Source organism: Molossus molossus, unplaced genomic scaffold (assembly GCF_014108415.1).
Source record: "Molossus molossus isolate mMolMol1 unplaced genomic scaffold, mMolMol1.p scaffold_m16_p_8, whole genome shotgun sequence".
Lineage (NCBI taxonomy): Eukaryota > Metazoa > Chordata > Mammalia > Chiroptera > Molossidae > Molossus > Molossus molossus.
Window position 1 is genome coordinate 7,499,016 of NW_023425402.1, and position 26,135 is coordinate 7,525,150.

General features: G+C 46.7%; 1 protein-coding gene across 4 annotated transcripts in view; it reads left to right on the forward strand.

Moving 5' to 3' along the window:
• MAPK14 (mitogen-activated protein kinase 14) overlaps positions 1 to 16,662 on the forward strand; it is a 68,847-nt gene extending 52,185 nt beyond the window's left edge. For 3 of the 4 annotated variants that reach the window (XM_036248180.1, XM_036248183.1, XM_036248182.1), the window contains exons 9-12: positions 1,674 to 1,753; positions 8,722 to 8,800; positions 13,504 to 13,677; positions 14,413 to 16,662. In XM_036248180.1, coding sequence (XP_036104073.1) covers positions 1,674 to 1,753; positions 8,722 to 8,800; positions 13,504 to 13,677; positions 14,413 to 14,480 — 401 coding nt within the window. In that variant the 3' untranslated portion in view covers positions 14,481 to 16,662. Of the gene's footprint in view, positions 1 to 1,673; positions 1,754 to 6,153; positions 6,234 to 8,721; positions 8,801 to 13,503; positions 13,678 to 14,412 lie in introns of all 4 variants that reach the window. The other variant, XM_036248181.1, reaches the window with a different exon arrangement.
• The last annotated feature ends 9,473 nt before the right edge of the window (positions 16,663 to 26,135 follow it).

Genomic DNA, 26,135 nt, shown 5'->3' on the forward strand with positions numbered 1-26,135 from the left:
GTTGTTTGGGTCTAGGATGGGGTTCTGCAGACCTTTTCTTAAAGGGCCAGACAGTAAATATTTTAGGCTTTGAGGACCGTATGGCTTCTGGTGTAAGTGCTCCCTGCTGTGTGGGGGAAGCCGTCACAGACGACACAGACCAATGGGCATGGCTGTGCTCCAGTATAAGCGAATTTTCAAAACAAGCAGCAGGTGGGGGTTTGCTGACTCCTGGCTAGAATTTTCTTCCGCTTAAGCCAATTGCATATCTGGGGAAGGAAATAAAAAAGAACAGGGCAAGATGCCAGTGATATTGTTGCACAAGTAATTCCTGTAACTTAGGTAACTGTGACTTGCAGAGGCCATTATTTTTAAGTTACCCTGCACTGCCTTTATGTGTACCACTGTAAGGAGAAAGGCTTCCTTCCATCTGCCTCTCCGTCCTGCGCAGCCTCCTCTGCACCTGTCCTGAGTGCCCACCACGCAGCAGGCGGCGGGCTGGGCACTGGAGACAAGTCGTGAACAGGCAGAGGGGCGCCTTCCCAGAGGGCTGCCGACCAGTAGAGGTGACAGGCAGTGAGCGAAGTGGTTAAAGGTTGTGATAAGCACTGCGATGTCTTTGAGCATCGTGCTGAGACAGATGATGAAGGGGGGCCGCTCCGAGGAGGTGAAGTTGAAGCCGAGACCGGAAGTTGAGAAGGACCGAGTCATGCAGAGCCTGACGGGCCGGGAGGCAGTCACTCTCCTTTCCCTCCCGTGTCAGCGTAGATGTGGATCAACTGCTCAGACTTTCACACAGATTATTAAAGGCTATTTTATACGATTTTTTCTCCTTTTAACTTTCTTTTTAAGCAAGGCTAAAAGCAGTAAGAACTAGTGGAAGTTTTTGTCTTCTCATTAGTACGTGCACATACATTCTGAATGTACTTGGAAGACTTGGCTACCAGAATTTAAGGTTTGGGCAGTGTGGCCTATTATTTAGAGCCGTGGGGCTGTGTGAGGTCTGGTCATGCTTTTATAAGGTTGAACCCTCATCTGTCCTGCTTTACTATGTCTCTCCTGAAGATCCTCCAGGTGCAGTGGGGGGCGGGGCCCTCTGCTGGGCTGTCACTCACACCTGCCGGGGCTGGCGCGGAGGGAGCAGCATTCTGCAGGAAGCTCAGTGGGTGGGCTCCAGGGTCTGCACAGGCCCTGTCACACTGCAGGCTCGTCAGGTCAGGCCTCGGGAATAGTTACAGGGAGGCTTGTGTCCCTCTGGCTCCTGCGCTCTGCTGCTTTGTTCTCATCCATAGCTGTCTGCTTACCTGCTCGGGGCTGAACTGGCTCCTGCCGCTTGGTGGAAGGTGAGGAGGTAGGTGGGCTGCGTGAAGCTCTGTGTTCCCCCCGCTGTCTCTGTCAGCTCAGTGCCCAGCTGCCGTCGCTTCACTTTGCTAATAGGGGATGTGGACAGGTGCACAAGGTACCTTGGCTATGTGTGAGTAGCCCTTTGAATCTTCGTACAGGAGGAGCATGTCCTACTGGAAGTGACCATCCTGCAGAAGCCTTGCCTAGACGAATTCACCATTGTGGCTTGGTGTGGGTTTTTAATTTTTGTTATTGGGGTATTTTGTTTGCTTGTTTTTGTTTTGTTTTGTTTGTTGTTTGTTTTTCCTTTTTATTTTGTCCCAACATTTTCCTTTATAGTCCACCATTAGATATTGATCAGTTGAAGCTCATTTTAAGACTCGTTGGAACCCCAGGGGCTGAGCTTTTGAAGAAAATCTCCTCAGAGTCTGTGAGTTGATGCTTTGATTGTAATTATCTGCCCTGTTGGGAGCGTCTGCCACTTGCCTTCCATCAATCTGTACTTTGACCCGGGTGTGTTTCTAAGCATGTGTGCCCTTTGTGTGCTGACTTCCAGGATGAGGTGTGTGTGTGTGTGTGCGCACGCGCGTGCAGGTGTGTACTTACACACACGCACACACACCCTCCTGCTCACATGCATGAGTGTGTTTTGTTTTCTCTCTCTCTGGGTATGTACTTAGATCACGGGAATCTGTGCTGGGCAGGGGTATCCTGGTAGTAAATGAAATGAGATTTGACATTCTGATTCATTTCAAGAGATCAATGGAAAATGTGTGTCTCTGTTCTCAGCCCTGACTTCATCTTTCTCAAGTTTCACATGTAGTCAAGGACTCGCTTCACTTTCTGGTTAGTGTTTGTTCTCAGAGCGTGAGGTCCACCATGTTTTAGTCTCCCATCATCACTAAACAAAATGACATGTGCATTGTCTGCAGGCCCTTGCCCTTTGCCGGAAGGTCCCTGCTTGTTCTTGTTTTAGAATTGACCACCTGCACACCTGTGCACAGCGTCAGTCCCTAACAGGGGCTCCTCGCTACCCAGTGCCCAGACCAGCAGAGGCTGCGCCCCTCTCCTGAGTCCGCAGAGCCACAGGAGTAGGGTTGTAAATCCTTCCTGCCACAGCCGGCCTTTGTAATTACAGACTGGAGCACACCGAGGAAAGGCTTTGGCGCTAATGCTTTCCTGCCTCCACGCGGGCGTTTACAGAGAAGCCATGGGAATGCGCCTCTGGCTTCCTTTGGCTGTGATTTCCTGCTGTTGGTCATTTTCTTGGGCAGGAGACGTGAGAAAAATCATGGACGCCCAGCCTTTCTCCCTTTTCCCTCCGCCTGCTGCCTGGTGGCTGGGGGAGAGGGGCAAAGAGCTGTGGAACCAAGCTTCTGTGGTGCCTTCCTAGGCCCTCCTGCCAGCATTTCTGACTGAAGGGGTGCCCTTGCCCAACCGGGAGGACCACTGGGTAGCTTGAGGCAGGCTTGAGCAGGTGAGTTCGACGGTTATCATTTCCCCATCAGAATAAAGACTGTTGTCATCTGGTGTGTGTCTGGTACATTCCTTAGAAGGACCACAAAACCCAGGGTATTTATGGATTTCCACTCTGACGACGTCAGAGAATGCACTGGCCCTATTTTGTTTTGTTGTATTCACTCATTTAGGACGAGGAAGCCAAAGCACAGAAATGCTGTGACTGGCCTGAGTCATGCACTGAGTCACTTGGCAGAGCTGAGCATAGATCCCAGATGCTCTGATAATGTGAGCCGAACCTCCATGTCCCGTGATTGCGCACTGTTGTGAGAGTCCCTGTCAGTTACTGACCACAGTCCACACCAAGGAGTGTTTCCTTTTGCTTTATGAGATGCAGAAGCTGTATCGGTGCATCAGAGAAGCTAGGCAGAGATGCTTAGAGAGGATGGTGCTTTTCGTTTTAAATGCCTTTGCTTCGAAGGATTGGCTAATAGGACATGAGGGTGGGGGAGTGGGGTTACGAAGTTGGGCTTATTAATGAATAGAGCAAATGAGACTAAGATAGCAAACCCCTCGCCCACCCCAGCCCTCTGCCTAGACGTGTGCCATCAGTGACAAGAATTTCTAAAGGAAAGGTATGGGTAACATAGTATTTTCCTGTCAGTAATCCACCGTTTATTTTTAAGAAAGAAACAGCACCAAGTGCCTGACCTAATACTGAGGTGTCTATTTTTTATTTATTTATTTTTTATCCTCACCCGAGGATATTTTTTCATTTTTGTACAGATAGAGTGGGAGGGAGAGAGAGAGAGAAACATCGACGTGAAGGGACACATCGAGTGGTTGCCACCCGCACGACCAACCAGGGCCGGGGACAAACTGCAACCGAAGTACGTGCCCTTAGCGGGAACCGAACCCGGGTCTCTCTGGACCGCAGGCCGACGCTCTAACCGCTGAGCCAAACCGGCCAGGGCTCCACCGTTTATTTTTAAGAAAGAAACAGCACCAAGTGCCTGACCTAATACTGAGGTGTCTATTTTTTGTGAAATAGGGCACATTATATGTTATTAAGCTCTAAAGAAGAGATGGGCATAATAAAATTGAGTATCAGAATTCAAAATTTACCCAAGTAATATTGTACTGAGTATGGGAATAAGAAAGGGTGTTTTTTTCTACATAGTTATGTCAAATGGATAAAAGTAGTTTAAGTATTCCAAAGGGTAGGCGAGATTAATTTGGTGTTAGTGACTACCCAAGTACCAGTTTATTTGAAAAGCACATTATGTATGGACCACATGATATGTAAATAACAGAGCCAGGTGAGTAAAATTGTTTAAAAATTTTAAAAATTAAAAGAAAAATTTATTGTTGAAGGAATGTAGTAGACAGAAAGCAGTGGCCATTTTTGTTGCCCCTGAAAAGTAGAGAAATAGTGTAGAAATTCAGTCAGGAAGGAGAACGTAAGACTAGATGGGCTGATTGAGAAACAAATGAGGACGTGCGGTGAGAAGGGATCAGCGACGGATGGATGGCCAAGGAGATAGAATTTGTTTTGGTTGGTAACCCAGTACCTATAGTAATTAGTGAAAGAACAAAACGTCATTATAAGAAAGCAAAACAGTAACAACACAAATTAATCTCAACAACACAAACGTTTCACTGACTCACTCTCACATTTTTCTCTAGAAATTTATTTTTTCTGACTTCCAACAAGAAGGGGGTATAATAACCTATTTGACTGAAGGAGACTAAACAGAAAATGAACAGGCCAGGTGAGGCACAGGTAGTCACGGTTGTGAGGACTCGAAACAGTGTATTCTTGTATTGTTATTAATTATTGTATTTCCACGGGAACCACTGTACACCTACCTTTGCCCACCCTGTAGTCACAGGAACAAAGAGAGAAGGGGCAGGATTTTAACATTTTAAAATCCAACTGGTATTCTGCCGATGGTTACCCTTCTGTTATTCCTCTTGCACTGTTTGTTATATAATTTGTTTAGAGGTAAATCTAAACTTTGTTGTGAGAATGTTAAAAGAACTTCATACCATCTTTTGAATATGCTGGCCTCGCGCCTCTGGGGTGGCAGGGATCTTCAAAGGGAGCACCAGCTCCAGCCTACCACTGAATGTGTTTGTAGTGATCTGTCCACTAGGGAATTTGTGTTCAGGGAATGAGCTAAAGTGGAAAATTAGTAAGGGAAGCCACAAAGAGGTGAAACCACTTGACCAGGATGCTTTTTGAAGGTAATGCTGCAGCTGAAGGAGAGCGTTGATAGTTAACAAGAAAGGGAATATAGCAAAGTTTATTGACTTGTGTCGAGGATTTTGAAAATCCCCTCACGTCGTCTTCAACAGGAACACATGCTAAACGACCAGTTCTCGTAATATTTTGGAGGAGGGGGAGTGTGTTAAAATTGATGGCACACGCCCTGGCCAGTTTGGCTCAGCGGTTAGAACGTCCGCCTGCGGTCCGGAAAATTGATGGCACAGCTCAAAGAGAAGTTTGGAGTGTGTCTTATATGTGTGCTTGTTTTTATAGAGGGCCTCATAGTTCTGCCTTTGTCAAGTAACTGCACAGTGTTTTGCAAACTTTGTCCCAGCTGTTTGTTAGGTGAGGTCAGTGTGGTCACCTGTTCAAGTGACTGTGGGAGAAATCACTGTGGCACGCAGCCTAGGACTTATGTGACCTCAGCAGCCTGGGACTTCTGTGACCTCAGCAGCCTGGGACTTCTGTTTTGTTTTTGCCATTAGCTTCTAACCCCCACCCCACCCCCACCCCATGTTCCCTTTCTTCACTTACCTGTGTGTTTGTGGCATGTGTTTTAAATGTACCGCTACTAATGTCTCTGAAACTTAGCATTGCTTATCAGCCCAAACACCCACCCACGTCTTACATTTGGAGGGGTGGTGCCTTGGAGATCACCAGAACCTGTGCCACAAAAGTTTAACCTCTTCCTTAAATGGATTCATTGGATATATTTTGTCCTGAATTGAGTCAAAATTTTCTGAGTTATCTCCAGATACCCCACTAGCAAACAGGTTGTGGGCATCAGTACTTGAAAACAGTTCTCTGGCTGGCATCCTGGACCAAGGGGCAGTCTCTTTCCAGGGAGCCTGAAATATATAATACTAAAGATGATGCTAAACCCACAGAAAATTCTTCTTATCCGCACGGCCAGTCACTGGCTACATGCTGTTCACAGAAGCATGCTTTCAAGTGCAGCCTTGGGCTCTGGCCTGGGGTGGGTGGGATGGGTGGGGAGTAGGTTTTTTTATTTGTTTGGGGGTGGCTTTTGGCCTTTTAAAACTTGAGTTGAAAGTTATTTTTTGTACCGTATGTTTAACAACGCCCTTGACTAGGCATCTAAGATATTAACCAGCTTCAGCAGATTATGCGTCTGACGGGGACACCCCCTGCTTATCTCATTAACAGGATGCCAAGCCATGAGGTGAGAACAGTAGACTGCACAGGGGTGCGCAGCTCAGAAGGCACACTCTCACTTGATTGCACTGGGTAACCACACAGTCGTCCGTGTCCCTGAATGCTTGCATGTGCCTTAGGGCTCCCGGGGATTGACTGCCTGTGTGCTGCTGCAGATGCTTGTATCTGGGGTGAAACGGCACCCAACCCTGCGGGTTGAGAGTACTGTGGATAGACTTGTATGTAGGAAGGATGTTCTTTTCTATTGGGGTTTTGGGAATTGAGTGCTCACGAGGCTGTTTGGTGTCCCCCAGCTCTGAGCCTGTGCTTAGGGCAGCTACCACCCGATGGCTCAGCTGGGGGCGGGCACGGGAGGCTTGGGCACGCTTTCCCAGTCATCAGTGTTCTGGATGACCAAAAACTAAAACACTGAAACGTCCAACTAATAAGTACTATATTTAAAAGAATACACAAATAATATAGAATAAACACGAATACCTACGTAGGGTTAGCAAGGTGCCCCTTTTTTTGTAACTAATTCTTAACTATTTAACTCTAGTTTTATCATCAGAGATGGTGGCGGCACTGTTTTCTAAGGTGCCCTCATGGTTTCTGGGACCAGGTTGGCATCACAGGTCCTGCCCTTCAGCTGCACTCAGGTGGTCTTATCTGTCTTCGTCTTGTTAGAGGGACGACTGTTCTCTGCGTGAGACAGACAGGTCTCTTTCTGCCTCAGGCTGCCCTTCAGCCTTTTTTCTATATGCTCAGGAGGAAGGGATTACAGCCATGTGGATATTCAGTTCCTAGAACTTTCCTTTTGAATTGGGAGGATCCACAACTGCTTTTCAGAGCGGGTCTCGCCTGCTCACTGCACCTGTAATGAGAAGGTGAAGTTGCCTAGCAACCAGACCTTTTTCTAACCTTGTATGTGGTGTGTGTGTGTGTGTGTGTGTGTGTGTGTGTGCTTGTGCACATACATGAGTACCTTTACACTGAGGAATTGTAGAGGTGGTTAAGATAGATTCAGAGAAGTTATATCTGAACTACTCAGATGGACAGATAGTGGGATTTATTCATTGAAACAGGAAAGGTCATCGATATAGTTTAATACCTGATATCTGACACACACATTTATGAGTTACATTTGTATTTATGTGATTATCCTCAAGACCAGTTTGGGGTTTTGCCTTGATTAGAGCTGTCGGCCCTTGAAAGAATGTGGCACCTTGCGTTCCTTAGACCGAAGCTCAGGAATCAGGAAGTTGGCACACCCTTAGGAAGTGAGAGCAGACTGTCCTTCTCAGGCAGCGGCTAGCAGCCAGTGTTGAGAGCTCTCACTCTGCCTGGGGCCGGGCCGAGAGGTGCTGGTTTGTTGTTGATCCTCACTCCAGCACGGTGAGGTACGCACTGCTTCTAGTCCCTTTCCCGGAGAGGAACTCAAGACGGAGATAATAAGTAACTTGCCCAAGGGTTAAAGTAAAGACTCAAATTCAAGCCTGTCCCGCCCCAGGGACCAAACTTACATCAACTCTGTTGGTAACATACATGTTGTTTGTGTTCGAGTTTGAAGTTCTTCCACGAGTTTGATCTTGCTTGAGTAGCACAACAACCGTATGATGTAGGCAAGCCACATACTGACACCGAATATTTGCATTTTGCAGATGAGGTCATTGATATGTTACTTGAGACTTGCTCAAGAAGGTGTAGCTCAGAGTAGGAGGGAAGGGTTGCTGCCTGGGCCATGTACCTTGTATTCCATTACTCTTTATTGCTTTCATTGGTTAGGTGTTTTTTTTAAATATGTTTTTATTGATTTTTTTTTAGAGAGAGAGGAAGGGAGAGAGATAGAAACGTCTATGTGAGAGAGAAACATTGATCGGCTGCCTCCTCCACGCCCCCTACTGGGAATTGAGTCTGCATCCTGGGCATGTGCCCTGATGGGAATTGAACTGGGGCCTCTTGGTCCATGGGACAAGGTTCAATCCACTGGCCGGGCTGGTTTAGTATTTTTAAAATGTGTTTAAGCCTCTTTGGATACTATACTAAGCTTATGTTTACTTGTTACCAAGATTAGTTTGTTAGCAGGGTTTAATATTGATATCCTTTGTTACATTAAGCGTGCCCACTAAACCCAGCAGCATCGAAAGTCAGCCATTCCATTAGGAATACCAATTCCTACACCAAGTTTAGCTTTTAGGAAGGCTGTCTCAGAAAGGGCTGCTGCTTAGGTGTCTGGGCCTCTTTTTTAAAAATTCTGATCAGAAAGCTAGTGAAAGGGAACATAATTGGTTAGCATTCTCATCCGCTTGAAATATAACTGTGAGATGTGATAGGGATATAAATGTGATCATAAATAAGGCAGGACTGCAGTAGGAGAGAAGTCTTCAGAGACAGTCATAAACATTGGAGCTAGAAGACTTTGTCGTCAACACTTGTTCCTAGACAGGACCAAGACTCCCTGAGGGCAGTAACATCACTGAACAAAAAGCCATTTTGAAAACCCTTTGTTTTTACAGGCAAGAAACTACATTCAGTCTTTGACCCAGATGCCGAAGATGAACTTTGCAAATGTATTTATTGGTGCCAATCCCTTGGGTAAGTTGACCATATCTACCTGTCATGGATATGACATTGGTTATGACGTAAGTTAGGGATCTGAAGCCTGTGACTTGCTCATAGCTGCTGCTATATCTTTTTTTTTAATTAATTAATTTTTGTTACAGATGTTTCTCCTTTTTTTCCCCATTGACACACTCTTCCCCATCCCCGCCCCCCGCCCATCTCCAGCTTTGTTGTCTATGTCCATTTGTTATGTGTACATGCATATAAGTTCTGTGGTTTATCTCTTCCCTCCCCCATCCCCTAGTCTGAGGGTTGTCAGTCTGTACCCTACTTCTACGTCTCTGGGTCTGCTCTGTTCCTCAGACTGTTATGTTCATTATATTCCACAAATAAGTGAGATCATGTGATGTTTGTCTTTCTCTGCTTGGCTTGTTTCGCGTAGACTAATACTCTCCAGGTCCCTCCATTGTGTATATGTACCACAGCTTTTTTATCCACTCATCTACTGATGGACACTTGGGCTGTTTCCAAATCTTAGCAACTGTAAATAGTGCTGCTATGAACATGGGGGTACATATATTCTTCCTGATTGGTGTTTCAGGCTTCTTAGGGTATATTCCCAGCAGGGGGATCACTGGGTCAAATGGCAGTTCAATTTTTAATTTTTTGAGGTAACACCATAGTGTTTTCCATAGTGGCTGCACCAGTCTGCATTCCCACCAGCAGTGCACTAGAGTCCCCTTTTCTCCACACCCTCGCCAGCACTTGTCGTTTGTGCGGCCATTTCTTACTCAGGCTGAGGGTAAGAACAACTGAGGCGCAGGCGGTGAGAGCCGACCACGGAGCTCGTGCAGTGTGCCTGCCCCGCGGTAGCCCCGGGTGCTGGGGCCTGCCATCCTCGTGTCCTGTCCCTCCCCCTCCTGTCCGGCCCCTCAGAGCCAACCGGTCTCACTGTGGAGCTAACGTGCCGCCTCAGGCTTTGAGGAGTACACCACATTCCTGCCGCCACCACGCCAGGACCCTTGGCCAGCGGGCGGCAGTGCAGCTGCAGGACATATGCTGCCCTGGCTCAAGAAGGGGTCGCTTTGTTCCTTAAAGCCCGGGTCCGTGTGTGCTTCAGTCGGCCCCCAAAGGTGGCACTGTCTGAGGCCCTGGCTCCGAGGGCAGTGGACAGTGGCGGATGCAGAAAACTCGGACCGGGACCCCCTGGACAGGAAGGGAGCGGTGGGAGGCTGTGATAATAGTATGATCGACCTTCGCACTTTTCCCAAGACCGTAGAGTGGTCACCCCGCGCAGGGGCCCGGCAGCCGTGCTTCCGGGTCACGAGGGCTCTTCGGAGCTGGAGTGAGGCCAGGTGGTTTTACCTTTCCGGAGCTTCACTGTGTGATGGCTGACTGGTTTCAGCATCACTGTGGCCGTCCCCCAGCAGCACAGGTGCGCACACTCTGAGGTGTTGGGCGATCACAGGTGAGTTCACAGCCCTGAGGTGGCGGGTCCGTCCCATCTCAGCTGGCCACTCCTTCCAAGGGTGCACCACAGGCTCCCCGGGCACAGGACTCGCGGGGTCGGGTTAGGGTGGACCTGCCCTGCCGTGCTCTCGCTGGCTGTGTGACTTATCTGAGCTTTGCCATCTAGTTCAGGGATCTGCGAGACACTCTCTTTGAGTCTTAAGTACTCTAGGAATTTGGGAGATGATGTTACGTGCCTGTAGCTTTCTTGTCTGTCATTCTGTTCTGGACATTTTTCGTCATATCAGCTCATGTCAAACTTACTGTTTGACATCCTGTCGGCTGACTCTGACTTGTTCGTTCATTTCCCTGGGGAAGGAGGATGTATGTGTGTCCCAGCAGCTTGCTTAGGTCACATCCATCCTGATGGAATCCCCTTCTCTGGAATCATGCCGTTTGAACATTCAAAAGAGCTAGATACCACTTAGCAGTACAGACTGCAAGTGAGCTTCAGGCCATCTGGTGCCCAGCACTGCAGTTCTCGGAATGTAAACATGACTCCCAGCCCACTGCCAGACGGATGTCGCAGGAGCATCTCTTCTCGCGGACGTCTGAGAGCGTGATGTCACTGGCCGAGAACTTGGGCCTAGCTATTAACCAGGCAGGAATACACCAGTAATGTAAATATTGACATCTGTTTTGTCAGTCAGTGACTGTTTCACCATTACCCTTAAAACATGAATTAAGCCCTGGCTGGTTTGGCTCAGTGTAGAGCGTTGGCCTGCGAACCAAAGCTCTCAGGTTCGATTCTGGTCAAGGGCATGTACCTCGGTTGTTGTTTGTCCCAAGCCCTGGTTGGGGTCATACAGAAGGCAACCAGTCGATGTGTTCTCTCACATCAATGTTTCTCTCTCTCTCAATCTCTCCCCCCTACCTCCCCCCATTCCACTCTATCTGAAGATAAATGGAAAAATATCCTCGGGTGAGGATTAAGAAAAACAAAACATGAATTAAAACTTAAATTGCCCTTTGATGTAGTGTATGTATTTGTATCTATCACGATCTTAGAGGAATCTTTTTCTTAACCCTGACCTTGTTTCTTATCAAGGTGTTGGTTATTTGGTACTTTTTGCCCTAGGGGTGGCAAAGATCATATGATTCAAACAACAGTTTCCTAAGAGAAGAAGGATGTATATCTAGGTGTTTCTCCCAGCACTTTAAAGTGTAAACCTATGGACTTGAATTGACACACAAGTGTCCACTGTGTTTCTCTATCCCTGTGGAAACCACATTTCTTTGTCCGACTCTGAAGCCACACTGCAGGACAGGGTCTTTCCCGGCCTCTGGTGCACACGCAGCATATCTCTCCAGGAACACGTCCTCTGCACTCCCCACCCCGCCCCCTTCCACGTTTAAGGAACCGTCAATAATTTGCAAAGTCTCTGAAGCCTTGTTTCACTGAAGTGATACCTGTGGTCATGGCAGTATTTGTCCTGCAGAGTTCTGAAACTCCAAGCATCCTCATTTCAAAGAATTAGAAATCAGCATTCTGTGACCTCTAATGAAATAATTGCTGTGAGGAAAAGTCAGTGTATGCTAATAGCCGATGATGTTCATATGGTTGCAAAGTATCCCACAGATTACTTGCTTAGTGCAAAAACAGAAACAAATTTCATGTCATTCATAACGGGACAGATGACCCTAATGCTCTCCCAGTCCACAGAGTCACCTGTGCAATATTCTTGCCGAAAATGTTTAACCCAATTCGTACCACATCTTTAGCTCTAATGTGAGTTTCAGGAAATACAAGAAGTAGAAGGAAATGGGTGTATATACATGATGGATATTCTCAAGCAAATGGACCATCTTTGGAGGTCAGAATAGGAAAGGGAGCGTTATTCTAGATTCAGAGAAACTAAAGAAACGCAGTCGAATACGGTGTATGACCCGTCCTTGGACCCTGGTTTGAACGAAGTTGGAGTAAAAGAGAACTTGGGGATAAGAGAAATTTTAACTTGAACTAGATTTTGGATATTTGGGAATTATTTATTTATCAAATGTGATAACAGTTTTATTATTATATAGGAAGATGTCTTTATGCTGAATTACTTACGTGTAAAGTATCACGTGTATACTTTTATTTTAAAATGGTTTATCAAAGCCCTGGTCAGTGTGGCACAGTGGTTGGAGTGTCAGCCCACACACAAAAGGGTCACGGGTTCAATTCCTGGTCAAGGGCTTGTACCTGGATTGCAAGTTCAATCCCCGGCCCCCATCAGGGCATGTGCAAGAGGCAACCAATCGGTGTCTCTCTCACATCAGTCTCTCTCTCTCCCTCCCTCTCCTCCTTTTTCTCCTCCTTCCGCCCTTTCACTCTTTCTAAAAAATCAATGGAAAAAATATCCTCAGGGTGAGGATTAACAACAACAAAAAAATGGTTTAGCAAAAAATATATATAAAGAGAAAGATAAAGAAATACAAAATGTTGCCCTGGCCGGTGTGGCTCAGTGGGTTGGGCAGTGTTTCATGCACCGAGGTCACCAGTTCAGTTCCCAGTCAGGGCACACACCTGGGTTATGGGCTGGATGCCCGGTGGGGGCCTGTAGGAAGCAGCTGATCGATCGTTGTTTCTGTCTCACTGATGTTCCTCTCTCCTTCTACCTTCCTCTCTTTCTCTAAAATCAATAAAAACCTAATTTAAAAATACAAAATGTTAATTGTTGGATATGGGTGGTCAACATATGAGTTGTTTTGTATATTTAAGTTTTTCACAGTGAAAATTTTAAAAATAAAATATTACTGTATCCAAATAGCATGTCTCACCTACACACCATGTAGAAACCACAATGTGTCACTTGCTTGAAGACCCATTTGATGACTATTCGGCTGCCTTATGTTAGTAAATAAACAGTGAAGGGAGACAAAAAAAGGCTGAAACATTTAAAACTAGCCTGACTTACTCCTAGATCACTTTCGTTTTAGACTTTTATTCCGACTCTGTTTGACTACAGTGGTAACAGTTTGGCAGGGACATTCCACAAAAGCTTGTTCAAACAGGATCTCAGTTATTTTTTTAATTCTTTAGTAATGCACTCTTAAGAAATAATACAAAATACACATGCACAGGAGAAAAGTGATCATATGTCCTCAAGCTGACACTTTGGAGAATTCTTTGTTTAGGGTTAAAGGGTCAAAGCTGTATGTTTGCTTAATAAGGCATAATTTTTTGGTAACATGTTAAAAATAAAATCTCTTCTTTTTTCTTCCAATCTGTGGGCTAATAATAGCTGTCGACCTGCTGGAGAAGATGCTTGTACTGGACTCGGACAAGAGAATCACAGCAGCCCAAGCGCTTGCGCACGCCTACTTCGCTCAGTACCACGACCCTGATGACGAGCCCGTGGCCGACCCCTATGACCAGTCCTTTGAGAGCAGGGACCTCCTCATCGAGGAGTGGAAAAGTAAGGCACAACGGCAGCATTGACCTTAGCTTGAGAACTTGATTGGAAAATCTTCCCTAGATAGCTGCGAACCAAAAGCTGTAGAAAAATAAGATTTCTGGCTGTGACCAGCTCGTTAACACTTGTGCCCAGGGTCTGGCAGAGCGAACGTGCTCCTCTGTCGGAAACTGGAAGATGGCGACACTCCCGAGCTGCGAGACGCTCGTGCCCGCTCTGTGCGCACAGCCCACACCGCCGAGGTTCTGGGACGCTGCAGCATCTCTCCGAGATGAGCGGGAAGGGTACTCTTAGTTTTACAGCTGGTACAATCGGGCCAAAGAGAGTTTATATCTGACCTGTTACCTTAGACCCAGTTAGGGACACAGCCAGAAATGGAGCTATGTCTGTATGTCTAATCCTGTATTCTTTCCGTAAAACCCAAACTCAGAACTCCAGGTAAATCCCAGCAGCCAGGGCCCCGTCGCGGAGGCCTGTGGAGCGCTCCGTTACCCTTGCGCTTTAAAGAGAAGGCGCTGAGCGATGACAGAGACAAGGAAACAATGAGTTTCTGTCTGTCTCCTTGAACTTCTGTGTAGTCACATGGCCCATGGGGATGTCACCCACAAGCAGCCAGTAGTTACTTAAGTGGCTCTCAAAGCACCAGCCTGGACAGGGCGGGTGGCCCGGCGCCCAGAAGTTCGAGCTTGCCAGCCAAGACTAGTCTAAACTCAGTTTCCTCTTCCTCCCCGTGTCTAGGCCTGACCTACGATGAAGTCATCAGCTTCGTGCCTCCACCCCTTGACCAAGAAGAGATGGAATCCTGAGCGCCTGGTTTCTGTTCTGCTGATCCCACTTCACTGTGCGGGGAAGGCCTTTTCACGGGAACTCTCCGACTCATTCAAGTGCCTCTTGTTGCAAAGATCTCCTCCATGGTGGAAGAGGGTGTGCGTGTGCACGCATGTGTGTTAGTGTGTGTGTGTGTCTGTCTTTGTGGGAGGGTGAGAGACTATGAGCAAACTATGCTCACAGTGACTTTCCATGGAGTCCCAGACCCCTGTGGCAGCCTCTGCTTGCGCTTCCTGGGTCCGCTCAGGCAGGGGCTGCATCACGTTAGGTTTCTTAATGCGAAGTAAAATTATTAAATGTCCCACATCCCCATCATGCTTTTACCATTTTGGCCTCTCCTGTGGCCCCACCTTGATGGTGGGGGGCCGCCTTGACCACAGTGGCACAGAGAAGGCGTACAGCCAGAAAGGACCAACTGGCTCCTGCGCACTGGTCTAAGATGAATTGCTGTGTGATTCTCAGAACTCAGCAGGTGTACCGAACTGTAAATATGTCTGTGCCTTAAAAGGAGAAGAAGTGTGGCTGGTAAGAGATTGCCGCAGATGAAGTTCTGAGCCAGGCGAGGAGTCGGCTTGTTGGACGGCCACTTGTGGAACTGGGAGCCCGCAGAGGCGCCGTGTGTGCACGTGTGAGCATGCGTGTGTGGGCTGCCCCCAACCCCCAGGTGGTGTTGCCGTTTCTCTGCTCACCCCAGCTTCAGTGCAGAGGTTTCTTGAGTATTGGACCCAGTAGCCAGAGCCAGTTCTTGCTGTCCGTGTACTTCCTGTGTGCTCTTTCTTCCTGGCAGAGTGACGATGTGTTTGCACGTCTTGCTGTTTGAGCATGCACAGCTGCTTGTCCTGTGTGCTCCGGGAGGCCCTGGTGCCAGCAGGTTTGCCAGTGAGGACTTCTTGGGAGTTCAGGACCCATGTCACCTTGGCCGATGCTGGGCAGGTGCATCTTCTCTTCAGCCCCCAGTGCTATTTTGTGTTGAACACAATTGATACTCAAGGTGCTTTTGATGTGAAAATTATGAAGAAATGGAACAGATGGATATATAGCATTTTCTTTCTTGCCATCTGGTTTTCAACAGACTATTTTGAGGAGCCGTCACGGGAAAGGTAGGGCTTTTCCCAGGAATATCTCAGACTCTGGAAGACAAGTTGTTTTCTTCACTCCCAGTAACCAATGCTAAGAAATGCCGAAAATCAAAGTGAAAAATAAAAATGCTCAGGAGGCCAGAACTCCTTTTGCTATTTTTGTCTAAATATGGTTATTTTTAAAATAAAAGTAATGGGGTGTCTTTTCCACCCTTCTTTGAAAAAGGGTCTTCTTGGCAGCTTAATATTGACTTCTTGGTCTCGGTTTAGGGAGAAATGAATTTTGTATATTGCAGGAATCATTTGAGAATGTGATTTCTTTAGATGGGGAGAAAGGGCAAATTATTTTAATATTTTGTATTTTCAACTTTATAAAGATGAAATATCCTCAGGGGTAGAGAAGAGTCGTTTTCATAATTTTCTGAATTTCAGGCATCTTGTGCTACATAAGGGCCCATGTGTTTAAACCTTTTGTGAAATAAGAACGTAAAGCCACTTCCAGTGTTGGCCATGTGACAGAGTCTTGTGCCGGGGCCAAGGTGTTTCCGTTCTGTCACGGCGCAGCGATCGCGCACTCCAGAGGGACAGGGTAGGACCTGAGTCAGCTGGAGCAAGAAGGAAGGAGGCAGGCTGGTGGTGGTGACACCCCACCTGGGACTGTCCCCCTTAAAGGAAAATGAATGCAAAGCCCTCATCTCCTTGATGTGCAGCTCAAACCCTCACAGTCCACAGCAAGATGAATTTTGTCAGCATGTTGGGTTGTAAATGCTGGTGTGATTTCCTATGGAAGTGCTGCTCTGAACTCTCGTCAAAGCCTCTGCCGGTGTGAGTCTGTGTGTGGGGAGGCTGAGGGCTGCGGGGAGGCTGAGGGCTGCGGGGAGCCTGGGCTCAGCTGGCGCCTGAGGAAGTGCTCCTGGCCCTGCCGATGCTCCGGCTCCTGATTTCTCTGACCGGAAAGCAGAGGGGAGAATGAGGGAAACTGCTATTTTATTTGTACTCATGAACTTGGCTGTAATCAGTTATGCCATATAGGATGTCATACATTACCACTGGTCAAAATAAAGCCTATTTTTCAAATTTAGTGAGTGTCTCAATTTTACTATATTTTTCTCTGGATCATTTTTAATTTACTGCTCAATATCACTTTATATCAATGTTCTTTCAAACTGTGGCCTGGCATACTCTTCTGACAGATCTAAATATTACTCCTAAAATTTAGACAACATTTGTAGAGCTCCTCAGTTGTGCATTTGTGGTGAAGCAGATCCAAGTCTTTGAAGCGAAAGGGTAAAGCAGAGAGCAAATGAACCAGATGTGAGGCAGCAGGTCCCTGGCTACCGCCCTGTGCTACTGCCCTGGGCGGCGGAGGGCCTAGGACGGCCCACGGCCCACAGCCAAATCCAGCCGCCAACAATGGCTTTTACATTTTTAAATAGTTGAAGTAAGAAGAACAGTGTTTTTATAGCATGTGAGAAACAATAATGTAAATTCAAATTTCAGTGCCCGTAAATAAAATTTTCTTAGAACGCAGTTGCACGTTGGTTTAAGGCGTTGTCTGGGGCTGTAGTAACAGGGTTCAGTAGTTGTGACAGACACCGTGTGGCCCACAGACCTACACTTGACACTTTTACAGAAATTGTTTGCCAACCTGTGGCCTAGGGTTCCCATTTCCGCATTTGTGAAAGGAAGTTGTTTTAAGTTTTAAGTTGTGTTAAGCGGCTGGGTTCTGTTCAGCTTTGACATTTTAAGCCTATCTGTAGCAAGTATTTATTTCTAAATTTCCAGAGAGAAGGTTGGATGTGTACCTATGTGTACATTGTTTATCGGATTTTAAGCAAGTATATTTTGTGTCTGTTGTCTATGGACTTTGACAACATTCTTCAGAACTACTGAATTGCATCACAGATATAAAGAGCCCGCGGTCTCGTGGCTGTTTTTAGGGTCCGTGTTGGTGTGCGTAGTGGCTGGGAGTGCTGGCAGGTGTCCGGGGGGGTTGTGCAGCTGGTTTCTGTCCTGTGCCATCTGGTCCCTGGCTGGCACTTGGAACGATGGTGGTGGTGGAAGGCAAACCCAGCACAGGCTCCTCTCCTGCTCTCAGCGACCTCCCGAAGGGCTAAAAGAAAAGGTGCCCAGTTGTCACATGAGATGCCTCAGCCCCTGTAAGGACCAGGCGGTTGTAGGAAATGTTTTGCCTTCACACACTGGACACGAGGGCAGCACAGCCTTCCTCCCAGGCTTCTGAGAGTGGACACCAGAAAAAGCTTACCTGAAGTGAATCCACATAAAATGGGGACCAGCGTTTTATAGTATGTAGTGGGGGTTGAGGGAGAGAAGTCTGATGGGGACTTTTGTCATGAAAACAATGCAATTATAAAAGCATATTCATAATTTCAAATATATTCTAGTTAATTTTTGCAAAAATACTTGAGGTCTTCCTCAGTTTTCCTAAGGACCTCAATCTTTTTTTTTTTTTTTTTTTTTAATATTCTAGTAGCCACATTTTTTTTTACTTTTAAAATTTTGTTTTTTATTTTTCAGTTACAGTTGCTGTACAGTATTAGTTGCAAGTGTACAACTCAGTGATTAGACATTTTGTATAACTTACAAAGTTATCAACCCAATAAATCTAGTACCCATCTGACACCATATACAGTTATTATAATGTTATTAACTATATTCCCTATGCTATAATTTACATTCCCATGACTATTCTATGAATTTGTACCACTTTTTAAAAAAATTTTTTTTATTAATTTATTTTTGTTACAGATATTTCTCCTTTTTTTCCCCAGTGATACCCTCCTCCCGATCCCCCCACCCCATACCCGGCTTTGTTGTCCATGTCCATCGGTTATGCGTACATGCATATAAGTTCTGTGGTTTATCTCTTTCCTCCCCCCACCACCCCCTCTTCTGAGGGTTGTCAGCCTGTACCCTACTTCCACATCTCTGGGTCTACCCAATTCCCCAGACTGTTATGTTCATTATATTCCACAAATAAGTGAGGTCATTTGATACTTGTCTTTCTCTGATGACTTGTTTTGCTTAGGATAATACTTTCCAGGTCCTTCCATGTGGTCTCAAAGGATAAGAGATCTTTCTTTCTTACAGCTGCATAGTACTCCATTGTGTATATGTACCACAGCTTTTCTATTTATTCGTCTACTGATGGACACTTGGGCTATTTCCAGATGTTAGCTATTGTAAATAGTGCTGCTATGAACATGGGGGTACGTATATTCTTTCTGATTGGTGTTTCAGGCTTCTTAGGGTATATTCCTAGAAGTAGGATCCCTGGATCAAATGGCAATTCAATTTTTAATTTTTTGAGGTAGCACCATATTGTTTTCCATAGCGGCTGCACCAGTCTGCATTCCCACCAGCAGTGTATTAGAGTCCCCTTTTCTCCACACCCTCGCCAACACTTGTTGTTTGATGATTTGTTGATGGCAGCCATTCTGACAGGTGTGAGGTGATACCTCAATCTTTTAATAGTCACAGTGTTCCTTTATTTTTTATCCTCACTAGAGGACATTTTTACATTTATCTTCAGATAGAGTGGGAGGGAGAGAAAGAGGGAGAGAGAGAAACATTGACGTGAAAGAGACACATCAACTGGTTGCCACCCACACGACCCCAACCAGGGCTGGGGACAAACTGCAACTGAGGTACGTGCCCTTAGTGGGAACCGAACCCAGGACTCTGGTCCACAGGCCGACGCTCTAACCGCTGAGCCAAACCGCCCAGGGCTCACATTGTTCTTTTTTATAGGTATCGGTTGGTGATCACTTCATCACTTTTCCTTTATTAACTGGACTGAGGCCGCCAAGTTCCCATTTTCAGTGACTTCGCTTGAGATAGGAGCAGTTTTCTAGCATTGTTTATAAAAAGTTAATCAAATCCACCATCTTTTACAGAATTTGCAATTATTGCAATTAATCTTCATTCTTTTTGTGTCATTTGCCGTATGCTTACAATGTAATCAGTAGAGACTAACAGAAGACCAGAACGGGTAGGATGGACACTGGGCTCAGATGCTCATGAACAAGGAGGGACAGTTTTTATGCATCTGCTCAGTAGTGAGTGTGTTCATGTGACAACTTTCACAGGGACTCGGCTAACAAATATGTTAATAACGACCCTTTATATTTATAATACAGATTATTTTAATATACATACCCTTCGAACTTAACATTTACATTTCTCAGAAGTTAGAGGCCTCATAAATATACAAAGGGAAAGGTTATTTGGTGTTACATTCTTTTTTAAAAAAAGAGAGATAGAAACATGTATCACTCACATCGGTTGGCTGCCTCCTGCATGCCCACCACTGGGGATCGAGTCTGCAACCCAGGCATGTGCCCTGACCAGGAATCCAACTGGGCCCTCTCAGTCCATCAGTCAGTAAGGACTTGATTGAATACGGTGGCCATCTGTGCAGTGCAGTTCCCCATGGGGAGGCGTGGCTATGTGCAGGGTGGGTGAGGGGTGAGAAAAGGTAAGCGGCGGACGAGAGGCTAGCGGCGCCCTTTTTGTATTAATACTGATAGTATTTGGCTAGGAAAACCCTAGAGGAACACACACCAAACAGCAATCACCTCTGGGTAGTGGGGTTAGAAGTGGCTCTAACTTGTACAATTTCTCTTATGTTTGCTTTGTTTTCAAACACTAATTTTTAAAAATATTTTTCAATGACAGTTGACATTCAGTATTATGTTAGTTTCAGAGAAACTAACACAGTGGTTAGACAGTCATACTTTACAAAGTGTACCCCCCACGCCGATATTTCCAGTTGCCCGCCTGGCAACCTACATAATTATTACAAGAATAGTTTCTGTTTAAATCAGAAAAGTGTATTGTACGGAAGACTTTCACAGTCTGTGTGACCTGGGGAACCAGTCCCCAGTCTCCGTTTGGCCAGGGCCAAAGCCCACCTTTTCAAGACAGGACGCTTGCCGCAGAGGGGCCGCGCCCAGCTGCTGGGCCTCGGGGAGCAGAGCGCCCCAGGTTTTGCAGCAGGGTTCTGTCCTGCTGGGAGGGCTTGGTAGTTTCTTCCCCATCAGAAGAGTGTTTTACAGATCTGAGGCAGGACTTTTTCAGCTTTGGCACTATTGACATTTGCGCCAGGTAATTCTTAGTCGTAGGGACTGTCCTGTGCACTGTAGGATGTTAAGCAGCATCCCTGTCTTCTGCTCACAAGATGATAGTAGCACACTTGTGCCCCTCTCCCAGTCAGGACAGCCAGTATCTCCAGACATTGCCAAATGTCCCCTGGGGGGCGAAGTCATTCCCGTGAGAACCACTGGTCCACAGCTTGAGACGGCTCCAGTCTCGCAGAACACCAAAGCCTCTTTCCTTGAAATAATTGAAGGTTAACACCTACAAATCTGTTATCACTTAGACAAGTGGCTTGATATCTTGAGGGGAAGTACAAATAGGCAAGACCTTTTTAAAGACCACAGTGTATTCTTTGGTGGGGGGATATTAGGCAGTTCAGAAGAAAGTATATTCAATCCTGAATTAAGGCTACTCCATTTCTCAAAAAAGAAAAAAAAAAAAAAAAGAGGTGGGTGTTGAGTGTATCAAGTTATCTTTTGTTCAGAAATGCTCTGGCCGATTCCAGCAAACAGAATCGAGTAATTAAACTGGGGTATGACTGCAAGACTTTCTGAGGTAGATGATCGGTCACACTGGAAAGAATACTGGGTTGTTTTTTAAAAATATTTTTATTGATTTTTTTCTTTAGAGAGAGGAAGGGAGAGAGAGAGAGAACATCGATTGGCTGCCTCCTGCACACCCTCTACGGGATGGAGCCCACAACCTGGGCATGTGCCCTGACCAGGAATCAAACCCATGACCCTTCCGTGCACAAGACAGTGCTCCAGCCAACTGACCTGTGTGAGCCAGGGCATAAAGAATGTGCTTTGTTTACAAGTCACTAAGTAGTTAAGAGAGGAAGTAACCTTAAGTCCAATTTTGCAATTAAAAAAAAATGGCATATAGCCCAGCCAGTGGCTCAGTGGTTGAGTGTCGACCCAGGCACCAAGAGGGCACCAGTTCATTCCCCAGTGGGGGGCGTGCAGGAGGCAGCCGATCAATGGTTCTCTCACATCGATGTTTCTCTTCCTCTCTCTCTAAAAAATAAAAATATTTTTAAAAATAAAAATAAAAAATATATATATGCCACCACCTTTTGAGTGTCATTTGAGAGGGGAAAATATGTATGTAAAACCACATGACCAGCCTCACCCCTTAACCAAGACCAGTGGCTCTCAGCTCTGTCGATGCAGCATCTTTCGTATAACTCATTTTGTAACATCCCTTTCATGACCCTGGAGTGGAATTCATAGGTAGCATACAGATGCACACATAATCTCAAACAAAATATAATCTATATAAATGATGGATAAAGGAAAAATAAAAATATACTTCAATATGTAAATGCTCAAGCATAACTACATAAAATAGGATGAAGTTAGGTGCTTGCACCTAAACACAGAATCACCTTGAATGTGACAACTGCATTTTGCTGTCTACTCACAATACATGATTGACTGCTGTCAGTCATGTGACTTTCTGAAGTTGGTGAGCAGCTCATGGTAAATTTCAAACAAAACAAGTACCTTTTTCTTTATTCATTGTTGTGATCCCAGACATTTTAAGTATATTAATATGTAAAAACCTTTGTTTTTAAAAATATATTTTTATTGATCTCTTAGAGAGGCAGGGTGAGAGAGAAACATTGATGTGAGAGAGAAACATCCATTGGCTGCCTACTGTGTGCCCCCTACCGGGGATCGAGCCCACAACTGGGGCATGTGCCCTGACCAAAAATCTAATCGGGATCTCCCAGTCCATGGGACGTAGCTCAGTCCAGGGGATGATGCTCAGTCCACTGAGCCACACCGGCCAGGAAAAACTTTGTGTTTTATACATAAAATCAAGTTGCAGCCTGGGCTCAGATCACCAGGTTTTGCACCCTCCATGCAGGCCCAGCAGGACGTATGTTGTGATAGGAGGCACTGCCGCTGGGAATCCCACTGCATGAGGGCTCGTGCGTGCTGAACGCCAGCCAGGCCCTGGTCACCCTGACGACGACCAAAAGTGGCCCCACAGATTTCCAGAGTGTACCGTTGAGAAGTTCTGACACAGATGAAATGACTCAAGGAATGTACAGTTCTGAGAAGTGAAACCTCTAGATTGAAGGACATGTGACTTTCTATTCTCCTTCACTCCCACCCCCAATAAAACAGTATTTTATTGAATCCCTACTATACATTAGGCAATTTATATTTTCACTTATATATTCCATACAAGTAAGGTCTCAAATTCTCCTCCAGAATCACGTTACAGTTGAGGCTGGAACCAATAGATCCTGCTATCGACATGGAAGGACGCCTAGTTCCAGAGATCCATAGCGTTGACTTTAGACGTGCCTCTCTTGCTTTCTGAAAGAAAAATGTATTCATTCTGCATAATTTCCCGAAGGACTAGCTGGCCGCCGCTGGCCAGGTGGAGATGTCAAAAGGACACCGCTGTGCGTAGCGGCCACAGCTGGCCCTGGCGCCTGATCTCACCCAGCGCCACTGGCCTCTCCCGGGCCCAGCCCATCTCCCCGGCTTCCTTACTCACCCCGATAGAAACGAACCTCCCTTCGGCCTCCTCCGCAGCTTTGCGTCACTTGTCTCATTATCTGGGCGCTGCTCTGCGTGCACCGTGCCACTGTGTGCGGGATAGTCCCTCCGCCTCGGCCGGGCCTGCTTCTCCCACTCCCCCGGCCAACTTCTCACTCCATCTCTGTATCTTCCCTGACCATCCCCGGGCTGGGATCAGGTGTTCCCTCCGTGTGCTTCTTGTACTCCTCGGCATTGATCGGTGGTGGCACTGCGTTGTCACTGCCTGTTGGTATCACCTGCTCAAGAGAAAAAAGCATTAAGGATCCGGACACCGGCTCTGGAACCAGTCTGCCTGAGTTCAAATCCCGGCCCCTCTATCTCTTAGGGGTATAATCTTGGGCAATTTACTTAATCCCTCTGAGCCTCCCTCCCCCCCCCGGAGAGCTGTGAGGATTAAATGAGTTAAAACATGTAAAGCCCTTGACGTGCATGACATGCTCAGTAAATATGAGCTCCTATTCATGACTGTGTCCCCATCACCCACATGACACCTGACGCTGGGCATCCAATCCTGATTCACTGAGTCAGGATGATGCTCATCTTTTAATCATTGCAAATCGTCTTGTCCTCTGCTTCCTGTCTTTATCATCAACCAACTTTAGAAGCAAAGATTATCTAAAGAAAGAAGCCAAGTATGTGCAAATGATCTGTCTGTCCTAAGAAAGAGATGTGTGCCAGCTTCCAGTCTAAGAAGAGACACGTGTTAGAATTGGATTCTGATTCTCTTGCCCACATCCCGCTGTGTAATTCAAGTTGGATATACAACAATTTAATGACTTGGAACAAGAATCAAGATTATTGAAGGTGGCTGAGGGCCATGGTCCAGATAAGTGCTGCCGTCTCCCCACCCCTCTGCTGCGGTCACGTGGAAAGACCAGAGGAAGGAGGGGCACTGGAATCAGTGTGACATCCTGCCCCCTCATTCAGCCATTCCACCAGTATCTTTTGGGCCACTTTGTGTTGGGCACTGGGGACAGGGGGAAAAATAAAGGACTTCTGCCCTCCTGGGATTGGCATTCTAATGGGGGAAGACAGTTGTAAACTGTCCCATTTTCCTGGCACCCCTAGAACAGAATCTCTGAGCGCCTGTGGCTGGCGCCCATTTCTGGGCTAGAAGTACCTTTGACCCACCTCCCTGGTACTCACCTGACTGAATGGGACTTTTTCCTGGGAGTCCTAGGCCTGTGTGTCCTCCAGGGTGTTACCTTGACCTGATCAGCTGGCTCCACCTGCAGGGCTGCCAGTGTAGCCCTGTGTTTCCGGTTGCAGGGTGGAAAGTCATCTACCACCGTGACACAAGGGCCCGTTTCCGCTTGGCCATTGCTCAGGCTGATACAGCGGATGATCTGGACTCTGCCCAGGGACAGAGGCAGTGACTGGCTGTCAGTGGCTGATGACACAATGCTTGTGGTGGGGAGTGACCCCATTTGGAGGCTATTCTGCCCCCCAACAAGCCCCACCCTGCTCCTGGTTAGGAACACCCCCAGCCTCTCCCCGCCTCCGGTGCAGTCAGGTGCCACCCCAGGTGTTCCTGTAACCTATGCCAAGCTTGCTGGTGTCAAAGCTCTCACCACAGAACTTGTATGCATGTGTGCATGAACAGTGGACATGGACAAGAAACTGGGGACAGGGCGGGGAGGGAGGGGGAGGGGGGAATCAGTGGGGGAAAAAGAAACATCTGTAACAAAAATTAATTAATAAAAAAAAAGAAAAAAAAACTCTCACCACATTACTTTTTCTAATTATTATTTTTCTTTCATGATACACATAAAACATGTTAATTGTTAAAAAATTTAAATGTAGCTAGGTAACATCCATTATCCCACTCCCCAGAGATAACAGCTGTTCATGGGTTGATGTGAGTCCTAGAAAATTTCCTAAATCTGTAAAATACATAGCTGTTTTAAAAAATTGTTTCTGTATTGATTTTTAGAAGAACGGAGAGAGAGAGATGGAAACATCGATGAGAGGGAACATCGATTGGCCGCCTCCTGCATGCCCCTCACTGGGAATCAGGCCCATAACCTGGGCACGTGCCCTGACCAGCGACCTCTTGGTGTATGGATCGACACTCAGCCACTGAGCCACACCGGCCGGGTGTATAAAATACATAATTTTTATAAAAATGAATGTATATTGTTCAGTCAACTGTGTCAATAAATGGTGTTGAAACAAGCAAACTACGTTCCTCCTTTAGCCACAACCACTTCCAGACAAATTAAAGACTGAAATGGAGACCTTTTGAAACATGTCCCCAAACCCAGACACCATAAAGGAAGAGGCTAAGGAGCCTGACTCCTTACAGACGAAGCCGTTTGGCTCGGGCCGCGGTTCCCCGGACTCAGTAAGGGCGCTGCTGCCCGAGCCTCGCGCCTACTTCCAGGTCATTATTGAGAGAAACTTTCTCATTTGGCTTAAGGAAATGAATAAGGGACTTTCCACTCAGCATTACTTGTAATGGCAGGAAAACCCCTCAAACACATCTCCAAGTCCATCAGTGGGAGAACAGGAAAATGAATGGTAGCGCATTCGCAGGACACGCAGAGTAAGAACAAAGGAACGAGTGGCTGTGCCAGCCCAGGTTCCGTCTGAGCCGGGACATTCGCCACTGCCTGCAGACTTGTTTGCTTGTCACAGCTGGGCTGGGGAGCGAGCTTCCGGCATCCAGTGGGGAGAGGCCAGGGGTGCTGCCACAATGCACGGGACAGCCCCCTCCCCCACAGAGAAGTACTATTGGGCCCAAAACGTCACTGGTGAACCCTGGACCCGCGCTGGACCGAGTCAGCATGGGCAGAGCTCACCAGGACCCTGAGTGGAAAGGCAGCTGCAGGACGAGCAGTCCGCTCACCGGACAGATGCAGACACGCGGCGCAAGTAC